Below are 26,366 nucleotides of genomic sequence, written 5' to 3'. Positions count from 1 at the left end.
GTTCCCAAAAGCTGCCAATCACACCTCCCCCAGACCTTTTAGCTGGAAAGAAAAAAAAATCAGAAAAGGACAGACCTATCTTTGGAGAATAATCAGTGATTTTTTTTCATGCAATGTCAGGATCCTTTTTAAGGTGAGGGAGGCAAACTTTTGGGAAACATGATACCCTGCTCAGCCTGAGCAGGCAAGGGATTTGTTACCTCTGAGCCATCCTTCACCAGCTCCATTAAGTGAAATAGGTCGCATTAACATCTTGAAATTTCATTTATTTAAAAAATCCATTTCCCCCCAACCTGAGTTGTGTTTGACTCATCTTCCTTCCTTGCAAGGCACTTTTGCATCTAGTCCATGTATCTGCTCATCTGCTGCATCAATCTGTCCCCATAAACACATTTCCCTGGACAATAGAGAAATTAGAGTGCAGATAACAATAGAGGCAATTGTAAAAGAATTGGGCATTCACCAAAAGCGTACTGGTTTAGGAACTACATCCAGTTTGTACCTTGCTATGACCATGGATAATAATGCTGTCATATGAGATTTGTCCCAGCTTTGGATCCCAGAGCTGTTTATAAGATTTTGTAGACTGAGTTGTAAGGTTATAGCAAAATCCCTGAACTGCAGCCTCCTTTATTAAAAGAAAAACAATGGAGGGGGCTTAGCACTTTATGACCAAAATTATAAAATCAGGTAGGATTATTATGTGTTTACAAGTGAAATGAAGCAAAGACTTATCTAAAACTCTCACCATTTACTTTTTTCCTCTACTCAAACACAACTGAGAATAGGGTAGGTTGGTTTTTAAATGAAACATGTGAGTGTTCAGATGTGAGCTGAGAAGGAGAAACAAGCTCGGTTGAACACAGGGTCTCAGGCTGACAAATGATGGGGAATTGGTGGGGGCAGCCAAGAGGGCTCTGGCCTCTTCCTCTATTCTCAGAAATTGCCTTGGTCCTCAGCTACAGGGTGCTCAGAGTTGGATTTTCATTCACTTAACACTGTTTTAACTTCCTTCTCCTCAGGTTTGGTGGAAGCATTTATTTTGTGAAAATTTAGATAAGGAGCCTGACAGGAGATATATTAATCAGATTAATCTATTTAAAAATATATCTGCAGTTTTCAGTCAAGTAACAGTGCTTTTCCCCCTAAGGAGCCCCCTGGAGACAGGATTTCCTATATCAAGGCTACTGGGCAGTATTGATTTTTGGGGTCCAGGAATTCTTGGGGCTTCCAAATCATAGAACCTGCTATATTTGGTTGTGTTTTTGTTTTTTTGTTTTTTGTCTCCCAGACTGGCATGTAGTGGCATGATCTTGGCTCACTGCAGCCTCTAACTCCCGGGCTCAAGCGAATCTCCCACCTCAGTCTCCTGAGTAGCTGGGACTACAGGCACATGCCACCATGCTCGGCTAATTTTTGTTTTTGTTTTTTTGTAAAGACAGGGTCTTGCCATGTTGCCCAGGCTGGTCTTGAACTCCTGGACTCAAGCCATCCGCCCACCTCAGCCTCCTAAAGTGCTGGAACTTCAGGCACGAGTCACCGTGCCTGGCCTCTTTTTGTTAATCTTGGATCAACCTCACTAAGATAACTAGAAAGAAAGAATTATTTCACATACCATTTCACCTATATATGAGCATTAATGATTTGGTATAAAAAAATTTAAATATCTGTTATATGGTTACACAGATGAATTGGTCAACAGCAAAGTACTTAAGCAAGGGCAAATTAGCATAGTGCAAAAAATGTCCAAGGTAAATAATATAGCCAAAGTTGGGTGAGAAAAATGAGTATGATTTTGAGGAAGAACTGGTATGCCCATAATTTTGCACTTTTCTCATCTATAAAAAGAGGGACATGGATGGTGCAATCTATTATTAGTGGTAGTATTAACCATAACAGCAGCAATTAGCATTCCTTGAAGCCTTACCGTGTATACTGCCACATATTAACTCATTTACTATTTATAACACCTTACCAGATGGGTTTATCATTATCATTCCCATTTTACAGATGAAGAAACTGAGGCACAGAGAGGTCACACAGCTAGTAAGCAGTGATCACAGGATTTGAATTCAGGCAGTCTGGCTCAAAAGCCCATTTCCTAAGAATCCCCTCTGTTGATAAGGTTCTATATGCTGGCAAAGTAAAGGGAGTGTCTTGGGAGTAAAAAACATGTTATTGAATCAAATTCTTCAAAAGAATTAGAAACAACTAGTTGTATGTGATTGTAAGTTACAGTGGGTAGTTAGGTAACAGTGAACAGAAGGGTTCCTTCTAACTCAAGCAGTTTTGTGTCAAAGGTTATTATGATGTCATGTAAACTTTTCTAGAAATCTATCACTATGTAAACAAATGACTGAAAATCCTGCATGGGGGAACAAAACAGTTGGTGGGGATGTTAAATTGACATAAAGGGAAATGAGAAGTTTTGGGGGTGATGGAAATGCTGTCATGATTGTGGTAGTGGTTACCTGATTCAATGACTGTCAAAACTCATTAAATTGTACACTTAAAATTGGTGACTCCTACTGCGTGTAAATTATCCAAATAAAGTTGATTTTAAAATAATAAAGCACATACACACCAAAAAATAAAAAAAAGAAAAAAAGAAAATCCTGCATAAATGTCATACAATGATTCTTGTTAAATATGAAATAATTTTTAAAAAATAAAATGTCTAGAGAAATTATACATTTATTCCATCTATTTTAAAAGTAAGTTTAGTTATCTTTCAAAAAGAAAGAAAAAAATGGGAATTCCAGGTGAAATATTAGAGGCTGATGCTAATACTGAACATATGCCTATGCCCTGTTCATTGGTAGGCATCTCTGTGAAATAAAAGTAGGCTTAAGTAAGCTTTTGATTGTCTACCAAGAGATACTAATAAAAAAATAAAATCTGTGGAATTAATGTAGTGATTGATTTCTAAAAATCAAATACTAATTACCTTAAAACTAGTGAGAGTAAAGTAGCATGTGGTACTTTTTAAAATCAACTGTGACTTTTCTTTTTTTTTTTTTTTTTTTTTTTTTTTAAGACAGAGTCTTGCTCTGTCGCCCAGGCTGGAGTGCAGTGGCGCCATCTTGGCTCACTGCAAGCTCCGCCTCCCCTGTTCGAGCAGTTCTCCTTCCTCAGCCTTCCGAGTAGCTGGGATTACAGGCGCCTGCCACCACGCCCAGCTAATTTTTTGTATTTTTACTAGAGATGGGGTTTCACCCCATTAGCCAGGATGGTCTCTATCTCCTCACCTTGTGATCCGTCCGCCTCGGCCTCCCAAAGTGCTGGGATTACAGGCATGAGCCACCGCGCCCGGCCCCAACTGTGGCTTTTCTATCCATTCTCACAACTTCATAAAAATTAAATGCAGGAGACTGGGCACGGTGGCTCACACCTGTAATCCCAGGACTTTGGGAGGCTGAGGTGGGTGGATCACTGGGTCACTTCAAGACCAGCCTGGTCAACATGGTGAAACCCCGTCTCTACTAAAAATACAAAAATTAAACGGGCATGGTGGCGGGTGCCTGTAATCCCAGCTACTCGGGAGGCTGAGGCAGGAGAATCCCTTGAACCCGGGAGGTGGAGGTTGTGGTGAGCCAAGATCGCGCCATTGCACTCCAGCGTGGGCGACAGAGCGAGACTCCGTCTCAAAAAAAAAAAAAAAAAAAAATTAAATGCAGGATCTTCCAAACTCTAACATGGCTATTTGGCCCATCTCACTTATTTACCTTCCAACTTCTTCAGCAAAAATTAAACAAGTAACACAGTTGTCTAGTGAGTTAAAATGCTAGACAGCGTCCTTGAAAATTCAGCCTTCTCCTCCTTAAGGAGGGGAGAAAATCAACTGCAGTGATCATAGCTCAGAGTTCAACACATTCACAGGTGTGGGTGTGCAAGTGTGTAGTTGGTTGAACCATAGCAAATTGCCCTTTGTGTAGGTCAAAAACAGCTAAATATCACCAATTGCCTTTAGATCAACCTAGTACAATGTTATTTTTCTAACTGAATGACTTTCAAATCAGAAGGGTTGAAAGGATTTTCTCTTGAACAATTAGAACACAAAGTCCTCAGAAAGAGCAGGAAAGGGCTTTGCTTTTCCCCATATACCCTCTTTTCACAGGCCTTTTCATTTCTGCCAGCAACACTATTCATGGCTCTCCAGAGCACACTCTTCCCTCTTTCCTCTCTGGTCCTAGTATGAACCATAATCAAGCCTGTCTCCTAGTATAGCTGAAAAAAACATAAGGGAAACCAAAGGATGCATTACAGCATAGATCCATCTTCCGTTATTAAAAACCTGTTACCAAACAGTTTTCTTACCACACCATACAGCTTGTCAGTTGCCAAACTCAAATGTTTTGTTCAATGCACAGCTATCCAAAGATACCCTTTTTAACTTGGAGCTATTCCCAAATTTCAATCTTTTTTTCCCCCCTTCTCTTTTCCAGGGAAAGGATTAGTGTAGATTGAATACTGAAACAAGAGTGGAAATAAAGATTGATGGTCCACACTTAGGTCAAGGGCTATCATCTTTCAGGAAAGCAAGCACTTGTATGAATGTGGAGCTGTCTCAGCCTTGCCTACAACCCCAGTAGTAGGTAGTGTTCAGCCTAGTTCTTATTCTTATCATAGAGGCTGGTGGCACATGAGCACTCAAGAAGGAGGTTGGAGGCCAGGCATGGTGGCTCATGCCTGTAATCCCAGCACTTTGGGAGGGTGAGGCGGGTGGATTGCCTGAGGTCAGGAGTTTGAGACCAGCCTGGCCAACATGGCGAAACCCTGTCTCTACTAAAAATACAAAAAAATTAGCTGGGCGTGGTGGCGGGCACCTGTAATCCCAGCTACTCGGGAGGCTGAGGCAGGAGAATCACTTGAACCAGGAAGTGGAGGTTGCAGTGAGCCAAGATCGTGCCATTGCACTCCAGCCTGGGTGACAAGAGCAAAACTCCGGCTCGAAAAAAAAAAAAAAAGGAGGTTGGGAGAGCTCAGCTGGAAAAGCATTCTCTTTGCCAGGCTTCTCACACATGGTTTCCCCAGGAGACTGAGCGAGGAACCTGTGGCATTTCAGTTCCTTCATTCTTTTTTAGCTCTTAGCCGAATTTTACATTAACTTCCAAACCTGACTTTGAAACTAGTGTTTCAGCAGCACTGGAATATCAGAGTGCATTATCCATAAACAGAGAAGCACAGCGGCAGACGTCTTGACAGGCAGAGAAAGAACATTAGGCAGAGTTGTCCTCTGCTTCCTTTGTGGTGGATTTTAAACAGTGATCCCTGCTTATGTAGCTATAATGACTTTATTAAGAAATGTGTTCTTGAGTAGTAAACTTAATCTATCAGACAAATAAAACCACAAATTTAGTTGAACTGGAAATCACTTGTTACTTTGGCTCTTTAACTATCATTATAGCATAAATTGCAACAGTTACAACCATCTCTGGGAGTACATGGATATTTTACAGCTATTGTAAATGAACAGTATTACAGTTGGAGATATGTGGCTGTAAAACCACAGGAAGGGTAGTTCAAGAAAGAACACCTGGTTTCCTATAGGCTTCCAAGCCCGTTGTATCAAAAGACAGGAAATATGTGCTTTTCTTATCACCTTTTAGGTGCACATAACAACACATAAGCACATAACAACAGGTGGCTGTATATGTATGCAAGACAACACTGCATGCATTGGCCACAGATGGTATAAAGAGAGTCCCAATTTGTGGTTGTACTCCCTGAATTAAACCTACCCCTGACACAAACAGCACTTGCCCCCAGATAATTTAAGCATCTAACCACTAGTCTTCCAGATGCATTTCCAGATGGAAATGCAGTTCCAGATGGAACATTTGATAGGTCTTCTTTTTTTTTTTTCAGAAGTTCAAAATTAAGGGCAAATAACATTAGCCCCAGCTGACCAATGAAGAAACTGAAAGCAAAAGAGGTTTAAAAAGCAAAGTGTCACACCCCAATAAAAAAATGGCCAAATATCATGAGCAGACAATTTATAGAAGATACACACGTGGCCAATAGATGTTAAAAAGTGTTCAGCCATGCTGGTGTGCTGCACCCACGGCAATAAAGTTTTTCCCCCATTAAAAAAAAAAAAAAAAGTGTTCAGCCTCACTAGTCATCAAATAAATGCAAATTTAAGCCACAGCAGCATATCATTTTCCCACTCTCATATTGGGAAAAGTTAATTAACTGATAATACTGAATGCTAGTAAGGATGGACTGAGATAGCCTCTCCCACTACTAGCTAATGGGAGTATGAATTTATACAACCTCTGTGCACTATAAAGTAATCTCTCAGGTTGCATCAGGGGTCTTTTAATATGTCTCATTTGACCCAGTAATTTCACTCGTAGGGTTCTGTATTATGGAAATATTTATTTACAAAAATGTTCAGCAAAACATGCAATATGAAAGAAAAAAACAAAAACTCTACTTTCTGATTTCTAATTGGGAGAATAGATAAATAAATGTTTATCATGTAGTAAGACATGCAACCATTAAAAGATATATTTTAAGAATATTGAATAACACAAGGAATGCTAAAGATAAAACATTAGCTGAAAAAGTAGGACACAAAACTTTAAATACAATCCCAGTTGTATGTTTTAAATGTATGCACAGAGATTATGCCAAAAAAGTAAGATAAATGAAATGAAATACAGTGAAGTGTTAACAGTGATTTTCATTGGATGGTTGGATTACATGTAATTATATCCTTTGTAAATTTCTATATTTCTAATTTTTCTGCCATGAAAAAGTTATCTCTTTTATACTTGGGGGTGGGAGGGAAAGGTTACTTTTTAAAGCAAAGAGCACAAGATTCTGAACAAAGGAAGACCAGAGTCTGGTATGAGAGCATTAGCTTTGCAGCCATCCAGACCTCTAAGATCAAAACTCTTTCTGAACCAGGATGTTGATCTTGGATTCCTGAGACCTGAAAAGGTTTTATGTTTAGGTTTTTCAGGAAGGTTCAAAGCCCCCCTAAGAGTATATTAAAAATGTTAATATATATACATTTTATATGCACTTTTCTTGGGATACATTGCATAGCTTTCAGATAGTTAAACAGATCCTTGACCACAAAAGTTAAAATTAATATCAAGTTTAGTTGAGTAGCTAGTGAATCAGTTTAATCTGACTATGATTAATGCAGTCAAATCCTAATGTGAGTTTCACTCCTCCCCTTCATTAACAAGATATTTAACATTTCATTCAGGATCATGTTGACAACTCTTACAGATAAAAATCTAGTACACTAAGCTACAATCACCTTGGAATCTGAAATGTGGTCCTAGTCACAAGCCTAAATAAAATGAGAAAAGTACTCATTATGTTATAAAAATAACAATTACTAGTGTTGTTTCACAGCTTACCAAGTACCTGTGTATGTAATATCGTTTAATTCTTAGCACAAGTTTGTGGTGTAAAGTGATAACATCACTCTTGTTTCACAGATAAGAAAACTAAGGCGCAGGTGGAAGAAATGACTGGTGCACAGACAAGTAGCTAGTTTAAATGTCTCCTGACTGCAGTTCACTGCTACTTAGACTCCTCAAAGTCTCTCCTTTTTCATTCTTGTTTTTGTTCCTGCCAGATACACTAGGACTCTCTCCACCCAAATCAGAAGTCTGTCCCCTAAAAGCTGGGTGAAGGGTACACAGCAACTCTACCATTTTTGCAACTTCTTGTGAGTCAGACTATTTAAAAATAAAAAGTTTTAACACAACAAAACATAAAATCCACTAAAACTAAAACTTAACTAAACTGAGCTAAGCTAAAATAAAATAAATTTTAAAATTCCTTCCTGCACTTTCCACCTATGCCTTCTTCAAAGCTCCCATCTTCCACAGGGCCTTCTTCAGTGCACTGGCCAGCAGGGACTGAACCTCTTAATGACTAAAATCAAGAACACCTTTTTTTTTTCTTTTTGAAACACACACACACACAAACAGTTGAGGATTGCATTTTCTAAGTGATTGTGTTGTAATCAGCTACCCATAGCAGAAGTTACTGGTAGATCTAGCAAACATTGACACTACTATCTGAAAAGTGGAAAAAATCAGGTCAGTTGTCCAACTGCTGATTTTTTAAACTTTTTTTTTTTTTTTTACTAAGTCATTTAGTTATTTGGTTATCTTGTGTGAACCCAGATGAATTTTATCAGTCAGGCATCTTTGAGTACTGTCTTTCATGGAATCCAGTTCAAGATCCCTTGAATCAGGATCACTCTGGGACTACTACAAGGTTTTGAGGTGCCCAGAGAAAATGCTACCATACAGTAGAAAAAGTCTAGAACCAGAACCATGTGAAAGTACTGTTTCTAAACTTGGAATCCAAACTTAACTCTATGCTTTAACCACATTTAGTGGTGCTGCCCTCGTGAATGCTGGGGGACCTACCAACACTTAGTTCATTTACCTACAGGCCTCCATGAAAGTATTGCTAAGTGAGATTCCATAACTAGAGGGCAAGGCAACCTGAGTTCCCCTATAATAGGTGTGAAATCGTATAAAACTCCAAGCCCAGGTGAACGAGGAAACCAAAGAAGGGAATCTGTATAAGTTAGAGGGGGCTCACTGTATTCCTTTTGTCTGATTTCTAATCACACAAATAATTCACCATTTTATGTTATGGCCACTTCACTGGTGAAAAGGGTGAAGGAATACCCACTCCTTAGTAGGCAACTGACTTACATAAAATAAGATCACATAATTACTGAAAACTGTGGCACTACACTTAAGGCTTGAGCTGGGGAAAAAGCAATCAACAACCACCTATTGAGAGTCTAGAGTATTTCAAGTACTTAAGACATAGCCCTGCTCTCTGGGAGTGTACAATGTGGTAGAGGAATAAGACAGGTGGCATCTGTGGAATGTGAAGCCGTGAGGCTTCAGAGGCAAGACAGACTCTATCGTTGGATAATCAGGAAAGGATTCATGATTGTCAGTGCTCTAATGAGGGGAACAAGGCTGTGCTTAAAATGTATTTCATATCTGTTTCTCATAGGCCCACAACAGAAACCTACTCTCCATAGATTTTGATCATATAACCCGCACAGGAAAGATCTATGATGATCATCGAAAATTCACCCTTCGAATTCTTTATGACCAGACTGGGCGACCCATTCTGTGGTCTCCTGTAAGCAGATATAATGAAGTGAACATCACATATTCACCTTCGGGACTGGTGACGTTTATTCAAAGAGGAACGTGGAATGAAAAAATGGAATATGACCAGAGTGGAAAAATTATTTCAAGAACTTGGGCTGATGGGAAAATTTGGAGCTATACCTACTTAGAAAAAGTAAGTACATAGGGGAAAAAGACAAGTTTCAAGTTTCTGAGTGAGACTATCGAAAATGGCCCTAATTGTCCATCTTGGTGAGGACCTGCAGGAGAAAAGTCTGCGTTCCAGCTGTTCTGTTCTGTAGAAGTAACAAAAAGATGTTGAACTTATAAGGATAAACTGTTTTTCAGCTGAAAATTTTCCCCAGTCCCACACTCTGCCAAGTATTCTTTCAGACTAAAGTCAGAATAATGGCTTAGCTTTCTCCTCATTTGAACATCTTTGTTCATGCTTTCGAAAAGGTATCTTTATTATTATGAAAGCTCATACTGAGGGAAAAATAACTAGAAAATTATAAAATTGTGTTAATGTACTCAGCTCTGGTAAAGGGCTTTTTACCCAGAGGATAAGCAATTCTAATTTTGTTAGGATAGTCAGTGAAATTTTAGTTGTATACATTTGAAGACTAATTTCCAAAAGCAATCAGCCTGCGGGAATGGTGGTAGTGGGGCCTCATTGGTAATACTCTTTTGTGTACACTGAGTCTCCAGTAGCCTTCATAATGGGAGCTTGTGGCCTGTGTCTGGGAATAATAGAAAAATATTTTAATCCCACTACAGGAACCATTTGTCAAACATCAGCCCCTACAGAGCAAAATGGTTTCTGGCCAGATTGGTACCAGAGGACAATAAGAGTAATTGATCTCTATCTCAATGTCTAATCTCCTAAGATAGTGCCTCTTGTTTCCCAAATCTATTCTTTCAACACATTTAGGAATTCATCAGTCCTAAATTAATTTCTACAAAAATTGAAAAATGGCTTCCCTTGAGAATTCAAGGGTAATCAGTACAAGGTAGCTTCTAGATGTTCTTAGAAAAGTCATAGGAGCTCATAGCTCACATGGCAGATTTCCCTATTGGTACCAAATAATGCCCAACTTTTCTGATACACCCTCCCCAAAGTTAAATAAAAATAGTGTGCCAGTAGTTATATGTCATTATAAAACCATGTTACTAGTTCCCAGAGTTTGTTGCTGGAGAATTTACCAAGTTGGAAATGTCTGGAGATGAAGCAGAATTCACTTGGGAGCCAGGGCAAAAGGAAGCAGTCCTTTGGTGAATCCACTTCATGTCCTTTTCTGCTAAAAATATTTATCAAATCTATAATCTGTCCTCTACACTGGCAAAATCTGAATCTTATAGAGCAGGTCTTTCCTCTTTTGAATTTTGGTAACAAGAATGATTGGCAAAACCGTGTGACTAGTGCCTACAGAATGCCAAGCCTGTTACAACATTAACTGAATCCAAATATTTGCTGGTATGTGTGCATAGGCAAAGTATTTCTTAAGGTGTAGGCAAAGTGTTTCTTAAGGTGTATATTGATGACCTTCATATGAAAAAAACAGTGCTACTGATCACTAACAGAATATTGGCTGAGTTAGTTTTTCAGAAAAGAAGACAGGTTTGCACCAATCTTTCCACAGGTCCTCCATGTGACTAGTTAAGTAGCCAGCACTCCTTAGAAGCATACGTGGGTTTGCACTCATAATTCCAACCTCATTGGCACCAGAGTCCAACCAACTGAGCTAATTGCCTATAGACAGTCACATCTAGGTCTCATAAGACTTTCCCTTTAGACTATCTGCACAATAACATACGAGCCTATTGAAAACTTCAGTTTCATCCCTGGGTGCAGTTATTTAGCCTCTTCTCTGACACCAATGAGGAGATTTTATTGTTTCTCTTTTCTGAATTCACTGATTATTCCATCAAATTTACTTAAGCAAAGAATCACGTGAAGCAAACTTCATAAGTTCTCTTTGCTACAAAAACGTAGTTGGCAATAATTGCTAAGCAAACAAACAAAAACCTCGGTGAGACTGCCAGTGTCTGCAGTGGACAAAAATAAGACCTTCCTCACTCGGAATAAGGTATCAAGACAAGTCCTGGTAACTTTCTGACCAGTGAGACAAACCAGCTTATTTGTACCTTTGAGTTCACTTTTGTTCCTTTCTTGATTTTATATTTAATTTGTTCTCTAATTAAAAGGGTAGCTACTGATTTAAGCAATCCTGTTACGCAAAACTCAGAACCTACAAAACGCATAATTATGGAATGATTCTTTACCTTCCAAAAGTCACTTGTCATAAAATTGATTTTATTAACATTATTATTACCAGTAATCATAACTAATTCACTGAATAGATATAATTAAATGAAATAATATAAAACACTCAAGTAGAGAATTTAAATGCTAGCTAGCACTTACTGCCACTTGGAGGTAAATCAAAACAAGAAAGAGCAGAAGAATGGAAGGGAGGGAAGAAGGAAGGAAGGAAGGGAGGGAGGGAGCGAGGGAGGAAATCAAAACATCTTTGAAATTGTGATTCTAGAGGGTAAAAGGGAAAGAATATTGAATTTACCAAAATCCCATGTAACATGTAACTTTTTCAGTGACTTGAGGTTTTGTATCTCCTTGTGTTCTTTCCAGTCCTCTCTTTAATATGGCCTTTGTCGCACATTCTCCCACTATGACGGGGCAGAGCAGGGATAAAGAGGCTTGTTCTTGTAGCATATTTTAAACTAAGAATTCTCAAACTTTAAAATAGATTTCTCTTTTTACGCCCCAAAATACTCTGGTATTACCTTGTGAATTTGCTTGCCATACCTGTGTCACGTTGTATTAAAAAGCAGCAGCAGATTTTTCACCTTAACACGCAGAAATTTTGTAAAAATAGTTTGACTTCCTCTAGAGTAAGTGAAACTTATGCATATCATTTTCATGCACAATGGTTTGTAGCCATTAGGAGAAAAATAATTATTTGTGCAATGGCTGTGGTTGCTTAATGATCTCTTCCCTATTAAAAAAAATCATTTATTGTTTCTTAAATTTTCTCTATGTGGTCATTAATTCTCTGTCTTGATTTATGAGACTTCTCTGAGATAATTATATTTTGAAGACTTGTGGGCTAAAATTTTGTATTACAGTAAATGTAAATCTTTCAGTTTCCTAAAATAATTCTTATGAACTTCATTTTTAAAATGCATTTAAATATATTTTATAATCATTTAATAAGATACTTTAGCCTTATACATTTACAGCAATTGCCTCTTTGGGGCTGACGCTTTCAGAGGCTGCCTAGAGGGCCAGAACGACGACTTTGGCTTCAGCTTCCAGGTGGCCCCACACTGCCATCTGGTGGTCATTCAAATGTTTTAACTTTTCAAATTTCTGCTCTCATTTCTAGTCTTGCTCAAATAAGCATACAGCCATGATTGCTGTTGCTGTTGTTGTTGCTTTTACAATTATCTCTTTTAGAACCTCACAATCAATTAAAAGAATAAAAGTCTCCCACTCTGTTATTTGGACTAATAAGAAATGGCCTTTTATCCTATAGCAGCATTGTGGACATTGGATAGATTCATAAGCATTGTTTTTGAGCAAACTGATAATAATGCTCACCCAAAGTGAAAAAGCAGCCAAATGAGAGCTAAATGGTATTTTGGCAATGTAACAGTTACATTCATTTGATTTCTAATCACATCATCCACATTCTTGCCATTGGCAGGAAGCTTTGAAACAGACCAAGGGCTTTTGAGACAGCCCAGCATCAGCACCACCTAGGAACATGGTTCAGGCAGTGGTTTACTGCAGGCAGGAGGATGGGAACAGAGGAGAGAATAACAATGACGTGCCATAAATACTTGGAAAGGCTGGTACAGTGACTGGAAAAGGCATGGCCCAGGCAGGGTGGTACTAGATAATGTGTGGGGGCCATATGGGGATAGTCCCTGGCCCGTGTCACAGGTGACAGATGTCATTTACTCACGGCAAGTTGACAGAAGAGAGTGGAAAGGAACTGAGAAATGTGACTGTCAGACTAGAGATAATGCAAAAGCTTTTCCACAATTCCTGTATAAAGCCTTTCCACCCTTGCCCCCTGCCACCTGCTTTCCCATTCATAGGAAAATATCTTGCTGGTTCTATTGAATTCTGCCTTGGTCCAGGGAGGCAGTTCTCCCTTAATGTCTCCAAGCCCATTCAGGATTTCCAAGTCTCCTTCCTTTTGTTCAGGAGGTTTTCAGAGGTCGCGATGGTGGAACTGTAGGCTGTGGCAAGCTGCAGGTTGTCCACAAGTGACAAATTGACAGGATTTCTGCACTCACCTCTGGCTCTGCAGACATAATGTTGGTGGAAAAGAAAGAATGAACAAACGAGCAAATAACCACTGATTTTGACTTCATGGTACTGAGATGCAATTCAAAATCAATAATTCTCAGAAGGGTAGGGAGGATATGCAGTTTCAGAAAGCACATTCAATATTAGAATGTAATGTCATATTTAGAAGATATAAATGTACATTACATATACTTATGTAATTCACATTCATAAATATTTATATAATTTGTGCTTAGAAAATGAAAATATACCTATTGTTTTCATAACACAAACTTGAATAAATAACCCTCAACTAAATCTCTTTGCTTGAAAAGGTAATTTTCAAAAGGGAAGGATAAAGCTCCTCTAGGGAGTCATATCAGAATCTCCAAGGATGAGAAATTTTTATTTTTATTAAAAGATGAGATGCACATGTCAGTCAATTAGAGTCCTCCCTAAAACAGTGCTCCTTTTATGTGTGTATTTAGAATTAAAACAAGACAATCAATATTTGTGAAACACCTATTATCTGCATTATACCTCAACAAACAACTGTTTCTGAAATACAGATCAGTTTGGGGGAGAGGGGTTGCATAACCAGAGAATCATTCAATTTTAATGACATGCTTCCCTAATATTAAAACACAAATGGAAATGTGAAGTTAAAACATCAATTGCAAAACAATAATAATGCCATAATAATATTTTATGCACAATTTTTAGGAAGACATCTAGTACGTGAAGTCAATCAATACTTTATGGTAACTATAAATTAATTTGTGAAATGCCCTGCCATCCATTTACCTTCCTCTGAAACATATGCACATTGAAGTAACCTTTCTAAAATACCAACTTGACAGTTTCTCCCAGCTTGCAAGTGCCCTCTTGCAACCGTCCCTTAACTTGCTTAAAACCCTTCAAGAGTGCCAGATGCAGTGGCACACATTGGTAGTCCCAGTTACTCAGGAGGCTGAGACAGGAGGATCGCCTAAGCTCAGGAGTTCGAGGCTGCAGTGAGCTATGACTACACCACTGCACTCCAGCCTGGGCAACACAGTGAGACCCTGGCTCTAAAAAATGAAATAAAATAGAAACCTTTCGATGACTCCCTGTTGCCAACATACTTGAATCCAAACTCCTTAGTGTGGCTTAGAAAGCCTAGCATGATCTGGAGTCAGCCTACATAGCTGACGTCATCTCCTGCCATTCCCACCACTCCCAACATACTCAAGTTCTAGCCACACAAAATTTCTCTCATTCTCTGAAAAAGCCGTGTTCTTTTTCATATCCAGACCCTCACAAGGCTGTGCTCTCTGCCAAGAATACTCTCCCTACCCCTGCCCCAGGCTCCCTGCCTTCACCTGGGCAATCCCTAGGCAATCTTCATGTCTCAACTCAGATGCCACTTTATCCAAGAAGCCTTTTCTGGTCTCTCAAGTCTGAGTAAGCTGGTCTTCCTCTGCCTTCCAGAAGCACTCTGTAACTCCCCTGTCGTAACACATTTCACACTATATTGTAATTGCTTGGTTACTTGTCTTTCTCCTCCATCAAAACTGTAAATTTTTATTATCATGAAGATAGACACCACTATTGTGCACTACTGTATCCACTAGGGTTTGCCACAGTGTCTGGCACACAGTAAGTGCTTGATTAATTTGTGTTGAATGGATGAATGTGTATTTTCTTTAATCACCTCAACTTTAGTTGCCCATAATATGCTATTCTGCCTTTGTCTCGTTTCAGTCTGTGATGCTTCTCTTACATAGCCAGCGGCGTTACATCTTTGAGTATGACCAACCAGATTGTCTGCTCTCAGTCACCATGCCTAGCATGGTGCGTCACAGCTTACAAACCATGCTTTCAGTGGGCTACTACCGGAACATCTACACCCCACCGGACAGTAGCACTTCTTTTATCCAAGACTATAGTCGAGATGGCCGATTGCTACAAACCCTGCATCTGGGGACAGGGCGCAGAGTCTTATACAAGTACACCAAGCAAGCAAGGCTTTCTGAGGTTCTCTATGATACCACTCAGGTCACATTAACATATGAAGAGTCTTCTGGAGTGATTAAGACAATACACCTGATGCATGATGGATTCATCTGCACAATCAGATACAGGCAAACAGGTTTGTTGTGAAAGAGTGATGGTGTGTACAACAACATCACTATTTTCTTATGACATTTTCACTGACCACAGTGTGAGATAGAAGCATTACTCTGCACAGATTCAACCCAACTTTCACTTTACTTATCAAATTATCTGACATTGAAAATTTAAAGCATGTTATAGTCTGATGAAAGCTGATTTCTTAAAAACATATAGTGCATTTCTTTCTTTCAGCTCTCAAGTAATTTGAAATCCAAGTGCCTAGTGTAACTGTATACCCATTCCTGCTCAGCACCAAATCTTCCCAAAGATGAAACTGCAAGATATAAGTCTCACTGAAACTAGCTCAAGCCCTGTGTAACCTTTATAAGCCTCAGTTGATGACAAAATATCTTCACAAGTCAGAACTTTCTAATGTATTTCACCCTTTGGGTTTATAGAATGCCCAAATCCAGTTACTTTAATGCTGGAATTTGTCAAAACTTGACCCTCTGACTTTGTAGCAAAGGTTAAATGAAATGAAAGCATTTTTGTCAGTGATTATAGCAAGAAAACATGTTCATAATATCAGTTTCATCACCCTGGGCTACTGGATGTGTTATTACTTCTGTAGTTTCTATAATTAAAATTTTCTATAACTATAGAGTATTTTAATTTTTTATATTTGAGGATTACCACTATGAGAATATATATCCATGAGGTAATATGCCCAGGCATTTGATATCAGAGATCAGTCTCTAATATTGTATTATGAATATAAAAGCACCAGTACTAAATAAAATAACACTAGACCTTTCTGACTCTTCCAGATTGATCACCTAGCTTCTTACTGTTTTTGTTTTGGTTCCTGCAGGACCTCTTATTGGACGCCAGATTTTCAGATTCAGTGAAGAAGGCCTTGTGAATGCACGATTCGACTACAGCTACAACAATTTCCGAGTCACAAGCATGCAAGCTGTAATCAATGAAACCCCTTTGCCTATAGATCTTTACCGATATGTTGATGTCTCTGGCAGAACAGAGCAGTTTGGAAAATTCAGTGTAATTAATTACGATTTAAATCAGGTCATAACTACTACAGTGATGAAACACACCAAAATCTTCAGTGCCAATGGACAAGTCATTGAAGTCCAATATGAAATCCTAAAGGCAATTGCCTACTGGATGACTATTCAATATGATAATGTGGGCCGCATGGTAATATGTGACATAAGGGTAGGAGTAGATGCCAATATAACAAGGTACTTCTATGAATACGATGCCGATGGGCAACTTCAGACTGTTTCTGTAAATGACAAAACCCAGTGGCGTTATAGTTATGATCTGAATGGAAACATCAACCTCTTAAGCCATGGGAATAGTGCTCGTCTTACTCCTCTCCGATATGACCTCCGAGACCGCATCACCAGATTAGGAGAAATTCAGTATAAAATGGATGAAGATGGCTTTCTGAGGCAGAGGGGAAATGATATTTTTGAATATAATTCTAATGGCCTGCTGCAGAAAGCCTACAATAAGGCTTCTGGCTGGACTGTGCAGTATTACTATGATGGGCTTGGGCGACGCGTCGCGAGTAAGTCCAGCCTAGGGCAGCACCTTCAGTTCTTTTATGCAGACCTTACCAACCCCATAAGAGTTACTCATTTGTACAACCACACCAGCTCGGAGATTACATCTCTGTATTATGATCTCCAAGGTCACCTTATTGCCATGGAGTTAAGCAGTGGTGAAGAATATTACGTAGCCTGTGATAATACAGGTACCCCACTAGCTGTGTTCAGCAGCCGAGGTCAGGTCATAAAGGAGATACTATACACACCTTATGGCGATATCTATCATGACACTTACCCTGACTTTCAGGTCATTATTGGTTTTCATGGAGGACTCTATGATTTCCTTACTAAATTAGTGCACCTGGGGCAAAGGGATTATGATGTTGTTGCTGGCAGATGGACAACGCCTAATCATCACATATGGAAACAGTTGAACCTCCTTCCTAAACCATTCAACCTCTACTCCTTTGAAAATAACTACCCAGTTGGCAAAATTCAAGATGTTGCAAAGTATACCACAGGTATTTAAACTATTTAAAACTTTAAGCTAAACTTGAGTAACTCAGTACTGTGGATTTTATCACAGAATCTCAATGCCTTTGTAAATATGCTTCCTCTTCCTGACAGTTAGCCCGCAAGTTATTGTGCATTTGCTGTCTTCCTTAGTTTTCTAGAGTGAGCAAAACGTGCATGTTAACATAAAACATAATGCTTTTGCATCCTGCTACTTTTTTTTAGCTGTTTCTGTGTTTTACTCTTACAAGCTTATATGAATAATTTCATAAAAGAAAAATTCAGGATTCTGTTTCATCATATAAATCTAATATGATGGTCCCTGTGGCCTTAGTACCACTATCACATTAGGAATTTCAATGTAGTAAGCTGAGCTTATAATCCAGGGTTATCCACAAATCAACACTCTTCCCTGGAGAGAGAGGATCAGGTATTTTAGTGTGGGTCATATAAAGGGGAGTTTTAGGCTGGGTACGGTGGCTCACGCCTGTAATCCCAGCATTGGGAGGCTGAGGCAGGCAGATCACTTGAGGCCAGGAGTTCGAGACCAGCCTGGCCAACATGGTGAAACTCCATCTCTACTAAAAATACAAAAATTAGCCAGGTGTGGTGGCACATGCCTGTAATCCCAGCTACTCGGGAGGCTGAGGCAAGAGAATCGCTTGAATCCAAGAGGTGGAGGTTGCAGTGAGCCAAGATTGCACCACTGTACTCCAGCCTGGGCAACAGAGTGGGACTACGTCAAATAAATAAATGAATAAATAAATAAATAAATAAATAAATAAATAAATAGGAGTTTTATTCCTAACTTCTATTGCCTAAACAGTTTGAAGGCAGGAGAGGTATCTTTGAAGTTTTCTACAAAGGTTATAAAGTATGGGATTTTTCATTTTCTTTTTTTAATATTGTGTCTCACAGACATCAGAAGTTGGTTGGAGCTATTTGGTTTCCAGTTACACAATGTACTACCTGGATTTCCCAAACCTGAATTAGAAAATTTAGAATTAACTTATGAGCTTCTACGGCTTCAGACAAAAACTCAAGAGTGGGATCCTGGAAAGGTTAGTAAAAGCTTTATCACCTCCTTTAGCTGAAACAACAGAAGGGCATTTAATACCTAGAAATTATATTTACATATATTTGCTTACTGATTTTTTAGTCCTCTTGAATATTCACTAAAATGTGCACAATTAATGAGAAGGTAGAAAAAAAGCTCCATGAGAAAAAGATCAGAGAATTGGAGTTTTGGGGGAAAAAAAGATTAACAGGTTACTTGATGACTGCTGCAATAGGTACATAAGAGGAAAGAGGAACTGTACTTTAAAGATTCTGAAATGGGCTACCAAGAGCAATTATGGATTCTACCTAGAGAAAATTGTTCAGTAAGAGACACGAAAACATCAGATTTCCAACTGTAAAATAATTTAGGGGATGATGTCTTAAGAGCATGGGAATAACAGAATAAAATTATTCTGATAAAGAAAAAATACATAAGCACAATGAAGCAAAAATAATAAATATTACAAGGGTACAGTTTTGAGAAAAAATAGGAATATCAAAACATTTAAGATTCAGCAGATGATTTCACCAGAAGTATGAGGTACAAATGAAAATAAGAAGGAGCTTTTTCTTTCAACTGAAAGAAATATGAATATCTGCGTTTGCGAAAACAAAATGGGCTTGATAGAATAAAACTGAAATTTGGGTGTGAGGCCTTGAAATTTAAGTCTAAAAAATTATAAGGGACAGGAAGTTCTAGATAGGTCCTATAAATTCATCCCTTTTTGTAAAGATGTAAATGCTTTCTGTAATTAAAAGTCCTTCTAAAAAATATTTAGCAAAATGTTGAAAATTGCTGAAGCTTCATAATGGATATTTGGAGGTTCATTAGTCTTTTCTCTTTATTTCTTAGTATGTTTGAAAATTGCCAAAAATGAAAAGGTTTTTTTTAAGTCCACATAAAAAGATCAGTGAATTTCTGGCTGATTTGCCATAGTTAATTATAAGGTCTTAAACTCTTTAAAGTAGGAACTATGCCTTATGCATTTCTTTGTGCCTCACTGTGCCTAAGTATTACTCTACATGTAGTAATAACATCTAGTCAGTGTGAGTGAAATCAGTGAAAATAAAATGTCTGTGTTTTGGGAGAGCTGGACTAACTTAAAGTGCCTTCCAGCTCTGCAATTCTGTGATTTCAAGTTTAAATGTATTTCCTTATGCTTAACTCCACCAAGATATAAGAATGCTAGGTAGTCACCTGTTAGTCTTTTCCAAATCTCTGATGAAGAGATTCCAAATCTGGCTTATTTTTAAATCACTCACTGACAAATTAAAGAGAGAAGGAAGCAACCTTGCAAGCCTGTCCTTTCCACAATCACCGAGTATCTGACAGATGTCTAACTCCATGCTGCATCTGCTCTGTGCCTCTCTTTCCTAGACTATCCTGGGCATTCAGTGTGAACTCCAGAAACAGCTCAGGAATTTCATTTCCTTGGACCAACTACCTATGACTCCCCGATACAATGATGGACGGTGCCTTGAAGGAGGGAAGCAACCAAGGTTTGCTGCTGTCCCTTCTGTTTTTGGGAAAGGTATAAAATTTGCCATCAAGGATGGCATAGTAACAGCTGATATTATAGGAGTAGCCAATGAAGATAGCAGGCGGCTTGCTGCCATTCTCAATAATGCCCATTACCTGGAAAACCTACATTTTACCATAGAGGGGAGGGACACTCACTACTTCATTAAGCTTGGGTCTCTGGAGGAAGACCTGGTGCTCATCGGTAACACTGGGGGGAGGCGGATTCTGGAGAATGGTGTCAATGTCACTGTGTCCCAGATGACTTCTGTGTTGAATGGGAGGACTAGACGGTTTGCAGATATTCAGCTCCAGCATGGAGCCCTGTGCTTCAACATCCGGTATGGGACAACTGTCGAAGAGGAAAAGAATCACGTGTTGGAGATTGCCAGACAGCGCGCCGTGGCCCAGGCCTGGACTAAGGAACAAAGAAGGCTGCAAGAGGGGGAAGAGGGGATTAGGGCATGGACAGAAGGGGAAAAGCAGCAGCTTTTGAGCACTGGGCGGGTACAAGGTTATGATGGGTATTTTGTTTTGTCTGTTGAGCAGTATTTAGAACTTTCTGACAGTGCCAACAATATTCACTTTATGAGACAGAGCGAAATAGGCAGGAGGTAACAAAAAAAATCTCTGCCTTTGCGTCACCAAAGACTGCCTGTTTTTAAAACATAAAATGGTTTATTGTATTGGTTTTCTAGATCAGAACTCTGTATATGTAAATATGGAGGAAAAACATATCCAACTGCCTTTCAATGTGACGGAAGATGGTATTTTAATATTGTTTGTTTAAACTCTTTAAGAAATGACAGAGATTTTTAGTTCTTGTGTGGCAGTATTCAAAATAACACAAGTAGAACTCAAACAGCTAAAAACAGTTTTCAGAAAGCACCACTTTCAATTTGCCGAGCCATGCATATGTTCCAATATCCAGAAAGAACCCAAGGTTCTCTATCTCTATTGTGACAAGCAGTTTCATCCTTAACTGTTGGCAGAACTTGCGGGCTATTTGAATAGGTGGTGCAATAGTATCTGAAACTTGCCTTTCGAAAGACTGCCAGCCCTTTGACATTTTCCAGATCTGTTATAGGAAACTTAAAAACAGGTGTAAAATGTCTTCAGCCACCATCTCCTAGAGTCAGGACCCAATTGCCCTTCCTTCTTGATTATTCCTCCTTGCTTGTTAAAGTAAATGCCATATTGTTGTGCTGTGTTTTGGCGTGTGGTGGCTGGGTCCTGAATACCATGCTTCCCTGCGGGTGTGGTAACCAGACTGAATAGCCGCTATTTGCTCGTGTGTACATGATACCAAAGCAGCTGGCCAACGTGACCTCTCTCACACAACCTGTTTTGACTCAATTTTTTACTAAGTTGTTCAGCTATATTGGTATCATGTAAACATAGCTTTTATTAACCTGGGTAGGAATTTCTCATTTATATATAGGATGTGTTTTGGTCATAGTTTCACATTAGTGATTCAGTATCTATACACTAATCCAATGGTTTTGTGCACATGAAAGGTAATTTACTTAAAAGTATGATTCTGGTACAAAAACAAAAAAAGGCTTTAGCAGGCATACGTGTCTGGGATACCGATACATACATTAACCACTACTGCAGAAATTCATAAGAGCCAAAACCTTAAAAAAATAGACCTAGTACTTAAGTGAAAGTACTAAAGGGAAGACCAGACCAAACATCACAGCAGTTGCTGCCACATTGTTTCAGCCCACTTAGATTTATCTTTCAAATGTACAATTCTGTATTGAACATCTCCCAGCCATATTCAGGAAATTGAATCAAGTAAATCCTTTCCAACCAAAAACATTTCAACTAACTATAGAGAGGCAGACTCATTTTTACTAAAATAATTTATACGGTTAGTTATTTTCGTTCTCCGTCCTTACCCATTTATTTTTATTTAATCATCTCTACTGCCTAGGAAAATAACTATTTTCCGGGACAGGTTATTTGTTCTGCGATCATTTAAAATTTGGAGAAAGGTCAGGATTAGTGTTAATATCAGCTGCAGTTTCTCAATCTGTAGGAATCCTGCAGTAAAACAAGCCCCTTGGTGAGCTGGAAGATTTGTGCCCAGTGACAAAGAGACAGTTTGTAAAATGCTGTGTAATTGTAAGTTACCACAAATGAAAATACATGACAGCACAATGTGGCCCGTAGAAAATTCCCCTGAGCCAGCTTCTGCACTTTCATCACCGAATCTGAACATTTGCTATGTCTGAAGGCAAATTTATGATGGAATGTTAGTTTGGATTCTTTCCAGCTGCTACCTAAATGCAGTGTGGGGTCATTGCCTTGCTTTGCGATGACAGTTTCTTTGAAAATATGCAAAGTCATAAGCTTATGTTAAGGTTTTTCAAGAGTCTGCCTCCTACTACACAAAGGAAAGCAAGGGAAAGGAAATGACCCTGGCAAACAGTAGGGAAGGGTGTATTCAAACATTTCATTTTCAAAACCTTCGGGTTAGAATACCACTTACACATGTATTCTGAGAGACAGAATTCATGGTGAACTCATCTCTCTTTATAACTGGAAACACACCAGCTTGATATATTGCAAATCCATACTAAAATCATATTATTGGGTTTTTTTCTGAATCAGGCCTGTATTAATGGTACAGTTTTTATTCAGAATGGAATTCTAAAATTACTAACAAACTTGTTGAAAATTTGAATACCTCCACACCAACCTAAAAATGGACCTTAAGTTCCTAGAACCTCTGATATTCTTTTAAATTAATGGAAAAATAATTTGTGAACTGTATATAGAGAGTGCATTCATAAATGTGTTTATGTATTTTATCACGAATCCAAAATGTCAATATTAGAGTCTATTTTGCTTATATTTTAAGCAATTGTACGTTTTTGCAATTCATTGATGATGTATCATTTTCAAACTGCTTTAAATATCCATTAGAAACAAATATTTGAAGCTTTTACTTAATAGTGATTACCTTGAACTGTGCATTTCTAGTTTGTAATACGTATTTAGTTGGTTCGTGCCTTTAGTTTCTTAAAGTTACATTTGTATTATATTCAGGAAATGCACTTTTTATTACTTACAGCTGTGGTTTTAATACTGCCTTGAACTATTATTATTCTTTTTACAACTCCTAAAGTTTGAGGGAGGAAAGAAAAAAAAACAAAGCTACTAATCAGTAGTAAATCGAAGAGAAACATTTTGGCATTTCTTAATAAGAACATGGAGATATTGAGTATATCACTTCCTATTCAGCTGAATAGAAAGAATGCCTTCATTGACTTGCAGTTCTGCAGTTTAAATTATTGAAAGAACAATTCATTTGCATTTCCTGATGAAAGTAAAAGCATTTTTCAGAGAAACATATGAATTTCTCATACCCAGCAGACAGATGGCTGACACTGCACAGCCACACACCATTCAAGTAAGTTAAAGTGAGAGCATAGTAGTTGGACTCTCCTGTGAAGAACATTCTGGGCTGGAGGCAGGGAATACTCCATGGTTGTTTCTTTTTCCTAGTTAAGCCCATTTTGTTTGTGCTTTTCTGTTTTGTTTTGTTTTCACTATTGCACTACAGTCTAGAGATCCAAATGAACTGAAAAGTTCAAAGTTTAACACATTTAAGTATGTTTATTTTTAGTTGTCATTCTAATCGTTATTGATTAGAAGCATGACTCCTGAAGGAAAGGGAAATAAATCTCAATTCATACAAACTTGCAACAAAACACTTACCATATAAATAAGTATATGATTTATTTTTAACCCACAAAATGTATAAAATAAGTGTGTCCTTTACTGTCAATTTCTCTAGAAGATCTATAATATATAGACTACATAGATATAATATATACAACATAGCCAAATGTATGGAAACTTGACAATGTATAATTTGGAATTCACATGCTACCTATGTAGAGAGGTATGAAATTAAGTTATAATTTTCATGAGACATTTTCATCACTGTTGACACAGTTTCAAGCATTCCATCATGTTATTTTGACTCTTTTTCTTTCTTTCTTTACAAATATATTTTTAACTAGACCAGGCCCCACTATAATACCACTTAAGAGAGTCAGGGCAAAGTTTTTGCATTTATGAAGATGTGTTCATGTAAGGGTGATTGTAATGGAGTTTATTGGTAATAGAAGCAAAAGTACAGTAGTGAAGTATTGAAAAGAAAATTTTGGAGACATTGGAGCATATTATATATAGCTTGTGGAAAGACATAAGGCTACAGATTGAATGGAACATTCCTGTTTTCTTGAAGAAATTCACATACACATAGCTGACCTGACTAGTACTTCAGCTCTTCCACAGCCTTCTATAAAGGTTCTTTCTTCTGCAAAGAAAACAAAAAAAAAAAACAAAAAAAAAGCAAAAAACAAAAAACAAAAAAAAGCAAAGTAAAATGTAAAAATACAGAAAACAAACAACAAAAAAGAATTCAACCATAAATAGTGACTATTATTTTCAGTGTGTCCTTCATGTGAAAGCTACTAAGGACCAAATATACTACTGTTCGTAAGAAGAAATTACTTTCTAAACAGTAACTGAAAATACTTAGAGTTAAACTTGCTGTGGACTTTGTCTTGGCAGTTGTCATCTTACATTATTTGTCAAAGGAAATGTGTTTGGCAGTTAAAAATCTTTCCTTAGATTTAGTGGTGGACTTTAACCTCTTAAATAAATGTTAGTATATCAGATTGTGTCCTTGAAAAATATTTTACTTGTATGAATCATGACAACGTCTAAATCTTTACTATTCTTCTGGCAAAAGCATCAGTAAGAAAGAAGGCGAAAAAGAGAAGTATAGCCTTTATGTCAGAAAAACATTTTTTTTAGCTGCTTACTTTCTCATGAAAAGTAAAGATGTTTACAGTGTATGCCAAGTTTTCAGTTTCTGTATAACAACAGTTAGAGGTTCTAATCATATTGAAAATTGTGTTATAATGGTCTGAGCCATGTTGCTAGGAAACAATAGGTTCCAATTTTGTATTCCTGCTCTCCTGTGCTGAAAAGTGACTGGATACTGTACAGGTTCATGTTCTCTGGCTGCAGTTAAATGGTCTTTTGCATTTTGCTCTGGCTTTCAGGCCAGAAGCATGCATTTTTCTACAAGAGCATCACAACAACATGCTGTAAATATTTAAAGTTAAACATTATGTGTTGATATTTGAAAGAAAAGTACTTTGAATATTTCATTTTTAAAAAATAAAATTGCCAATGAAAAATGTGTCCCATTTTATTCATGCGCCAAACTGCATTCTCAAATCAATCTGGTCACCTTAGATAGGACAAGTGGCTCACTAACAGGGAACAATAAAACCACATCATCTTGAAAATGTAGGTACAGAAATCAGAGTCACTAATCCTAAGCAGACATCTCTTCATTTTTATTTTTCAGTCAAATAGGATCTCTGACACAAATGACCATTTAATAAACAAAGAAGAGTAGCTGCTGCAAATTTAAATGCCTCTAGGCTATGACTTTTAAAAAGGCTTCCCTCTCCTTTTGGTGCCTTTCTCAGCAATAGAAAGAAAATAAAAAATTATAAAAACGGGGTGGGAGAGATATAGGAGTTCAGGGTGTCCAAATGCACTGGCAAAAAATGGACGTTGGGGCAGCAGCCAGTGGGGAAGGGTGTCAGGGAGGGGAGGCAATCATGAAACACTAAAAAAATGCTATGCAATTACAATTGCCATTTGGCACTTGTTTTTCACAAGAAGACATTTACAAGTGACGCTGGGAAATCTGGCCAACAGATCTTCAAAAATTCATCCTGATACTAGCGGAGCACATACAGTCCAAACAACCCATTACTGAAACTTGGAATCCTGCAATTTACACCACTTCAGAATGCCCTGCTGCTTTTTGTGTGTGTGTGTGTGTATATATATATATATATAGAGAGAGAGAGAGAGAGAGTGAAAAGAATCATGGAGCAGAAGACAACCTTGATCATCTCAACACAACCCATCAGTAAAAAACAATGGGGGTAGGGGGTTGTTCGTATCAATCATCTGGAAATTTTTTTCAAAATATGCATCCCACCTCACACTCAGGGTATTTTTTAAAAGGGCAGGAGCTCCTATAGAGAGAGAATTATTAAAGGAAATAGGAGATTTTTGTATATTCCTTCCCTATTCACCCTCCCTTTTAGAGA

The 26,366-nt window shown here is 38.0% G+C and overlaps 1 protein-coding gene across 11 annotated transcripts in view; it reads left to right on the top strand.

The window, feature by feature from the left end:
• Window positions 1-25,433, top strand: part of TENM1 (teneurin transmembrane protein 1) — an 841,958-nt gene extending 816,525 nt beyond the window's left edge. For 9 of the 11 annotated variants that reach the window (XM_054545040.1, XM_054545042.1, XM_054545046.1 and 6 more), the window contains 5 exons: window positions 9,013-9,309; window positions 15,193-15,580; window positions 16,415-17,635; window positions 18,546-18,688; window positions 20,065-21,452. In XM_054545040.1, coding sequence (XP_054401015.1) covers window positions 9,013-9,309; window positions 15,193-15,580; window positions 16,415-17,635; window positions 18,546-18,688; window positions 20,065-20,823 — 2,808 coding nt within the window. In that variant the 3' untranslated portion in view covers window positions 20,824-21,452. Of the gene's footprint in view, window positions 1-9,012; window positions 9,310-15,192; window positions 15,581-16,414; window positions 17,636-18,545; window positions 18,689-20,064 lie in introns of all 11 variants that reach the window. The other 2 variants (XM_009235231.2, XM_002832080.2) reach the window with 1 other exon arrangement.
• The last annotated feature ends 933 nt before the right edge of the window (window positions 25,434-26,366 follow it).

This window comes from Pongo abelii, chromosome X (genome assembly GCF_028885655.2).
Source record: "Pongo abelii isolate AG06213 chromosome X, NHGRI_mPonAbe1-v2.0_pri, whole genome shotgun sequence".
In the NCBI taxonomy this organism is placed as follows: domain Eukaryota; kingdom Metazoa; phylum Chordata; class Mammalia; order Primates; family Hominidae; genus Pongo; species Pongo abelii.
Note: the sequence above shows the minus strand (reverse complement) of the source record. Positions and strands in the feature narration are given on the sequence as shown.